We start from the raw sequence: 8,286 nt of genomic DNA on the forward strand, positions 1-8,286 counted from the left end.
AATGATGTTTTGTTGATATGATGTCGTTATCTAATAATGATGAATAATATTGTTATGATATTTAATGATGTTAATATTTTGCTAGATTTTTTTTATGTAATGGGATATGACGAATTTTTGTCAAGTATAAGTTGCAGGGTAACCGTCGAAGGTGGACATATGACCAAGGAGGGGTTTTTCTAACTCGCCAGTAGCAACCTAAGTATTGGAACCCTATGCAAAGTACCTAGTTAGATAAGCAATTAATAAATTAAATTATGGAGTAATATAAATTGATAAAATAAAATAAAATTATAATAAAAGGATAAATTATTAAATCAAGCTAGAAATTTATTTATAATATAATTATTTAAAAGAGAGTAAATAAATTAATTAGTTGAGTAATTAAAAATAAAATGTATTGATAATTAATATATAAAAAGCTATATAAGATATAAATAAATACTAAAATTAAAGGACTAATTAAAATAAAGAATGAGATTAATTCAAGAAATTAATTAAAATATTAGTTAATAAATTTAAATAAATGATCAAGGCATGAAAAAATACAATGTTGGAGTAAACTTATGTACTAAAAATATAGACGACATGCGAGAGCCTAATAATTAATTATTTTCTTAAAAACTAAATCTTTAACAAATTGTAATTTAATAAAATAATTAATTATTATGTGAGTTCTAATTTTAATAATTAGTTTTATTTTAAGAATTTAATCATGCAAACAATTAAAATTTATTTTTAAAGAATTCAATGTTTATAAATATAAGAATAAACCTGTTATTTGATCATTCTAATTCCTTTTGAGCTTCTGGATTGAGGAGATTACAAATAGTCAACAGGATAGCTTGAAGGGAATTTGGGAGACATCATGTTCACCACCAGGGCTTTTCTTCTTTTCCGGGATTTGATTGTGGTCTAGAGGGGAAGGCGTAGAGTTTGGGATGGGAGAGCTTGAACTCCCCATACCTCCCTCATTCTCCTTACCACGTGACTCTTCCAAATTCCTTTCTGTTTGCTTTATCCTCCATCTGCAGTTATTTTGGATGCAACAAAAAGTCCCTTCCTAAATTGGTTATTTGTCTTTAGAAAATAGTCTTCTCTGTGTGGTTATTTGGTTAAACAAAAAATATACAGTACATTTATAGAGTAATCTGGAAAATACATTATGTATTTGTTAGTGGTGTAGTGGTAGTAGTTTATTTTTGGGATAGCCAAGTCAAAGGTTCAAATCCCACCATGAGCAACACTTTCTTTGACTTTTTTTTTGACTTTTCTTCCTTTCCTATTAAAATATAGGTTTATAAAAAATATTATTAAATGAGTTTTTAGATGAAGGTAAGTTAAATAATTTGAAATGGGGAGAATATACTAAATAAAAAATATTTTGTTCATATAGAAATATTCTAATTGATTTAAGGAAATATTTTAATTTTTTTATATTCACTATCGTGGAATCTGGAGGTGTCCTCGCCGAAGCGAGACTAATCCCCCAGTGTGTACGACCCGCTCACAAGGTAGCAACACACACAGAGTTAACATAGTCGGGGACTCGAACTCAAGACCATGGGGAGCATACCCACGCCTTAAGTTGCGATCCACGATTGGGTGAGCTAGGGTCGAAGCCCAAATATTTTAATTTGGAAAAAAGAGGATACTTATATATATAGATATTGTTAAAGTATATTAACAAGGATAAAATAGGAATTGATAGAGATTATTTAATTGGAAATATTTAAAATATTAAAATTAGATTTTGATTTTATATTATAAAGGGAAATTTATAAAAATTTATAAAAAATATTTATTCAATAATATTATTCTGACATTAATCCGCAGAGGGTTAATTATTTTTTTGTCTACGAGAGATATTTATGGAACGAGAGTGCTTGTTATGGGCTAATCAGGGAAGGGTGATTTTCTTCACCTCCCCAATAGGGTAATGATGACCATCATATTTATTTATTTATTTATCTCCCTGCCATAACACATGTAGTTAGTTCAACCAGGATGGGTTGCTAGTTCTACATGATTGCACAGGATTCCTTTACTACCAGTTGGTACCGGCTTGCTCGGATACTCCGTCGTGAGGGACGGGAGCTTATCAAGAGCACCGGGAAGCTTATGCTTAATTTCCGCCTCATATGTCCGTCATCTAGTTTGCGAGAGGAGGTTATCCAGGTCAAAAGGAGGCGACACATCCGGAGACAAAGAAAGTTAAGAGATTCAAGATAAATTTTTATGTAATAATTGAAGATGTAAAGACCAGAATGGTTGCATGTAGAAGTTATGAAAAAAGGACCTATAAGGTCACGTGATGTAAAGCGACAAGAAGTCGCCATGCAATGTAACTGACAAAGAAAAAAAGAAGAAAAAAGGCTACTAACATACTAACCCATTAACATGCATGATTTACTTTCTTAGATTAATTTTCATTTACGCATACATGCATGGTCATATTTAATTATCTAGTAGATTATTTAATTATGAGTTTTTGCATGTTAATTTAATTCGTAATAATTTCATGCATACGATTTACGCTACTCATGCACACATGTAACTCGACATCATAACTAATTATTGCTTTGGCATGTGCAATAATGGTTAATTTAATTTTTAATTAAAACAATGAGTTTAGGTTTGATTTAACTAGGGTTAGGACAAGAAGGTCCTTAAATATATGTGGCGCTAGCCCCATGAGTATTTATTTTTAAGAGAAATCTTAAAATTGGTATTAATAATATTAGTAATAATTGCACAAGAAAAAATAAAAATAAAATGTTAAAAAAAAAGAGGGAAACAAATTTGTGGAGCCATGTGGCATTTTTGGCAATATGCCTATTTTCCCAAAGCTTATTTTCAATTCCTAAATAATAGCTGCTCTACTTAAATAGCAAAAGATTCTAAATTATCCTTTACCAACAACTTTAAATTTGCATGGGAACACTCCAACTACTTAAAATTAAGCAGAAAATGGAATTAAGCAGCTACATGGGAACATGATGTTAAACAGGCCCCATATCCAATGAGGTTTTATTACCAGGTCATCATCTTTGCAATAATCGACCCCAAAGACGAATCGTTGACACAACTGCTCTTGATAGTTGTCCACTTCTGTAATGAGACTTTTGGAACCTTCAAGATAGTTGATCCCTTCTGTAACCAGAATTCCATAACCTTCAACGATACAATTAAGACATCCTTCTATTTTTTCCATTCTTCCACTGTTTAGGTTTGCCATTTGGTACTCTGTTTTTTTCTTTCTAATTTTCTTTAAATAGAACTCACCTACAATTTAAGCTCTGCTGAAAAAAATTAAATGATAACTGGAGATAATTGGCTTGTGATAACTGCAAAAATACATCAGTTTGCAAAAGCACGAGATTATGTTAAAAGATTTTCAGCGAAGGAGAAATAGTGTAGCAGTTCAACAACAAGGAAGAGATGTTCTTCAGCACCATGCGCACAAAATGCTGTTGCAGCTTCTCTTTTTATATGCAAAGATTTAGATGTTAGAGGTAGTTATAATGGAGTGCACAAAGGAAATTTATAAATAGATACATATTTGAATACCATTGAACTGCCATGTTAAGGTGTCACACTGCATTCTTCTTCTCTGTACACAACATGGGTTGAATGTAAAAATGTCTTTCTTTGAGTAGAGTAGAAAGTGGAATAAGATGATTAAAATAAAGGCCATATAAGCCATTTTAGGCAATAAAATGCTTCATTTAATTAGATTTCTTTACTCTAACAATTTAAGCTGACTTCTTATTTTGTCAAAATTGACGCATATGTAGTTCATGGTGATATTTTTACAAAAGAAACTGAGTGACCAAGTTTCCAGCAAGGTCATTACAGTGTGTTTCCCTACATACCCATGCTCTGTATAGAGGGGAATAATTGTCTACCTTGAAAATATAGAATCAGAGGTCAAAAAAATTAGTATAGGCATGGGCTGAAGCATACATCACTTCCATCTTTTGGGCTATGGCTCTTATTGATGCAGGAATGCAATTTGTTCTTTATAAACATGTCTGCCTTCAACAAATTGTCTTCTGAGTCAACATTTCAATCTGCTCTCCGTAGTCCTGCATATCAAACATAAGAAGTTCAATAAAACATTAAAATCAAACGTCCAGCTAAGTTTCTTTTATATGCTGATTGTAATCATTGCAAATGTGAAAACTTTAATGAGTTGCTTAAAATTTTACTGTCATATATCATTCATATACAATTTTTAATATATCAATAATTTTTTAGATTTAATTATAAAATAGATTTAACGTTTCTTATAAAAAAAATCACAAGACCACCAGTTTTTTAAATTTGTCCATTATTACAAACCCATAAAGCTTCTTATTTATAAAAGATTCTAGAAGTTGTCAACAAACTGGTAATATATCCCACTGTAAACATTCAATTCTACATCATTTTAAATACGAATTAAAAATTAAAGCCAAAGAACTTACCCTTGGATGATGGTTGAAGCAGCACCAAATGCATTGGTACGTTGTTGGGAGGAAGCTCCAAAGCCACTGGAAACAATTTTCCTGTGAAAGGATGATGTGCACAAACAATGATGTCTTGAAGCCCAGCTTGTTCTTCCAGCTTTACTGTCAAGCTGTACATGTCATTTCCCTTGAAGATGAAATAAGGCCATTCATACCCCTCTTTTATGTTTCCATTATCATCACCTACTGCATAATAGATAACTCGTCCACTCCCTCTTCCATTTCCACTGTCATCCTGACTGGTTGGACTCGGCCTACTGGGTGGTGATGTTGATGGAGATGGGCCTGACTGTAGAAATGTCAGGAAAGCCCTTAGTTACTTAGAATTTGGAACTCTCAATCAAATAACAAAGCAAGATAAAAGCTCTGCAAGATTAAAGTCCTTTTTCAAAATTAAGTGCAAACTCTTAAATGATGAATATTATTTTTTTTAATATTGTTAATTGTTTATAAATATTTTGTTTATACAAATTATCAACATAACATTAAAACAGATTTTTGTGAATACAACAATGAGGTTAATATCAATTTTTTTAATGATCATGCTAGAGATTGGATCTAGAGTTAACTTAGAAATCCACTTACTTAGAAAACATTTCTACACTAAAAATAATCATAAAAGATCAAGAATCACAACTTAAAATTTGATATTAAATGTTCTTTTGAAATATGAACTGAAATCATCACAATAAAAACTCAATTCTTTAATCAATGAAACCCAACCCCTTCAATTTAAAAGCCCTTCACCGAAACTGAAGAACTACTATAATAAACATATACAAGCCGGATTGACTTGGAATGGTATTTGGATGGGGAAATGGGATTATAAAATTCTCGATTAGCTTAGAAAAAAAGCCTGGTGCAAAAAATGGTGTGAATTTATTCTACACTGAGGAAAGGAAGGGTTCTTCTAAGGTCAAGGACCAATTGTATTCTTTAAAGGTTTTCCGAAGTCATTTAAAGCCCTCTGCCTATCTGAGTTTGAACTTGGGTCTTCAATCTTAAGATCCTGTCTCAAACAATCACATAAATCTGTAATATTTTAATATTGGAAAAAGTTAAAATGTGAGCTGTCCAATGAACAGCTAGTTAATTTTTCCAGAGCAGCTCTGCTAGAATTTTTCCAATTTTAACTTGTGTAATTGATTATTGATCAATGATTCCCTCTCTATATTAATCATATCAAATAAACTGACTAAACTATTTGGAAAAGTTTATATCTTTAGCTGAGGGACGAAATTACCCACAGACCTATTGCCCTAATACTAAGCTAACAAATGAGTGCAAGCAAAACACCCAAGAATGAAATCTTTTCAACTATTTGCAAAATTTTATGCCCTGTAACACTGAAGAAAAGAAAAAGAGCTTGATTACAGGAAAACTGGAATGCTATTGAGAGAGTTACGGTAAACCCAGAATAGTACTGGAATGTTTAACCTCCTTTAAAACTTTCTAGGTTATCAAGTACAAGTCCTAGGCAAAAATTGAAACTATGTTTTCTAACCAGCAATTCACCACTGTCTAGCTTGTGACAGATGAACCCTTGTGGCTCACTTGATCTGAAAGGTAGATGGGTCATGACTAACTGGCTATTACATGATATATCCAGGGAAAATGATAAATAATCTTGCAATTGGAACTGCTTCAAATCCACATAAATCTCAAAAAAAGAGTATGGTTTATAACGTACCTCTGCTAGAGAAACACTCGGAGAGATCATGTCAATTTCTGTTACTTCAACCTCCCAGAAAACCCAATACTGTGTAATTGTTCTGCGTGGAACGTCATGGGTTACTCTGTCCTTCCAAGGTTTAGTGAACCCATTTACGCGCAGATAAGTCCCATATTTTGTTTTAAGAAAAATATGAGAATTCCCATCCTGGACTGGTTCCCATTCAACAGAGGAATCTAGCCTTGAGGGCACAGTCTGTAAAACCTTCTTTCCTGTCCATCCCAACAGAAATGGCATCTCTGTTGCTGTCAAGTAACGGTTATAACAGCTCTTCAATCTAATTTTAGACTGCCCTTCAATGAATTCAACTTGCCATGTTGCACTTCTGTCTGCTCCATCTCTGGTTTGATTTACAATGTTTTGATCCTCTCCCGCACAAAGATATTTGTCATGGTGGCTTCGAAGTCTCACATACTTTGCCCCCTGAAAAGACTCCATTGCCACTCGCTGCTTGAAAACTGAAATGAAACATATTGAGCTGCTGGTGCTGTTTATCTGTCATTTAACAGAAGAATGGAGGTACGAGTCAACAGAAGATTCTCTGCACAGGAGTTTCCAGGAAGGACATGGGAGTTTTAAGCTTTTCCGCGGCGGCGTTTCAAGTCAGGCTTTTTCTGCGAACAAGCTGACGTGGCATATCTTTTGGTAGGGCCCACATATGCACATTAATCGCGTGGGTTAAGAAAGCTGACGTGACATATTCTTTGGTAGGGCCCACAGATGCATAAATAATCGCGTGGGCTAAGAATATTATGTCGTTTAGCGAGTGTTTTATACGGCCTTATGTTGTCTGATTGAGTTCGTAAACGTAATTTTTTATCAATGCTAATAATTAATCGAGTAATTAGAGGGAAAGTACTCAACAATTTTTAATGTTTGTATGAAAATAACCTTTCCCTTAGGCTAATTCAAGTGTAGATTAATAAAAGTGATAATTTGGAATGATAAATTGAATAATGAATGTTGATGTTGAAAGGTAATACTGATGGAGGTAATAGGTCAATGTAGTGTAGATTTGGTACAAAAGATTATTTTTCGTGTTTTTTTGTTATTTGAAATCAAGGGTATGTTTTTTTTTTTGGATCACTTTTGTAAGCATGGATCTCTTTTAGAGTTCATGGATTGTTTCATTTATGTTTTTGTCATGTTCACACATGGATAGACATTTTGAGTTTGATGATGACAAATATCATTTAAAGTACCATAGTGACATTAAAAAAATGAATACTTATAACACACGAATTCTCCCCTTAATCTTGTTTGACTCAATTTTCAAGTGTACTTCCACCCTTATTCACTTGTTTGTTAGTTGCGATTTCATTTGTCCCTCAAAATCTTATCATTTATGCCTACTTCGCTAAAACCATTGATGGTAATTAAGTGACAATCTCAAAATTGCGACAATGATCCATGTAGTCATTACAATGATCTCATAACGATATTGGTAATTTTAAAAGTTTTATAACATATTATTAGATGTAACAACCGTTTCATAATTTTTGTAATGGTTTTGAAATTGACCCTTTGTTACAACCAAAAAAAGTTAAGTTATATATAAAACCTACCTTCTCCAATTTGAAACTCACTTCATGCACTCTTTCACAACCAATCTTTTTATTTATTTATCATGACACTTGACTTTTATCTATGGACACCAAATGTCCACCCCCTCCTCCAAATCGTTCTAGAGCATATTGATCTCAACTTATTCATAGCCTATCTCAAATGTTCTTACCAGTTTCATTTTCTACCATTGCTTTGAACAGTTTGAAGTTTGAACTTTCCCTATGTCCCACATCAACTTTAGAGTCAAGACACACCAGACTCGTGAACGTGGAGTGTGAATGCATTAAATTATGTTCCACGTCAACTTTAGAGTCAAGACACACCCTACAAGAATTGAGGATTCTATGCACATGAGTTTCCACGAATGGGAGTTATATACCCGTGCGCCGTTTCAAAGGAGGATTTTTCCCACGAAAAAGCTGACGTGGCACATCATTTGGTAGGGCCCACAGATGCTTAAAATAACCGCGTGGACTA

General features: G+C 33.0%; 1 protein-coding gene across 1 annotated transcript; it reads right to left on the reverse strand.

Annotated features, from left to right (window-relative positions):
* Window positions 1–3,681: 3,681 nt before the first annotated feature.
* Window positions 3,682–6,807, reverse strand: LOC131038975 (uncharacterized). The gene is made up of 3 exons (XM_057971609.2): window positions 6,202–6,807; window positions 4,470–4,800; window positions 3,682–4,088 (listed from the first exon to the last, which is right to left on the reverse strand). Exons 1-3 carry the CDS (start codon window positions 6,679–6,681, stop codon window positions 4,069–4,071), a joined length of 831 nt encoding a protein of 276 aa, XP_057827592.2. The 5' UTR covers window positions 6,682–6,807; the 3' UTR covers window positions 3,682–4,068.
* Between the last annotated feature and the right edge of the window lie 1,479 nt (window positions 6,808–8,286).

The sequence above is a fragment of the Cryptomeria japonica genome, chromosome 6 (genome assembly GCF_030272615.1).
Source record: "Cryptomeria japonica chromosome 6, Sugi_1.0, whole genome shotgun sequence".
In the NCBI taxonomy this organism is placed as follows: domain Eukaryota; kingdom Viridiplantae; phylum Streptophyta; class Pinopsida; order Cupressales; family Cupressaceae; genus Cryptomeria; species Cryptomeria japonica.

What these genes read in the sequence shown, in the direction of transcription:
- LOC131038975 (XM_057971609.2), bottom strand. Translation starts at nt 6,681, where the DNA reads ATGGAGTCTTTTCAGGGGGCAAAGTATGTGAGACTTCGAAGCCACCAT. An exon ending in CGAGTGTTTCTCTAGCAGAG is followed by an intron (nt 4,801 to 6,201) that starts GTACGTTATAAA and finishes ACATTTCTACAG; the next exon opens with TCAGGCCCATCTCCATCAAC. An exon ending in GCTTCAACCATCATCCAAGG is followed by an intron (nt 4,089 to 4,469) that starts GTAAGTTCTTTG and finishes TTTGATATGCAG; the next exon opens with GACTACGGAGAGCAGATTGA.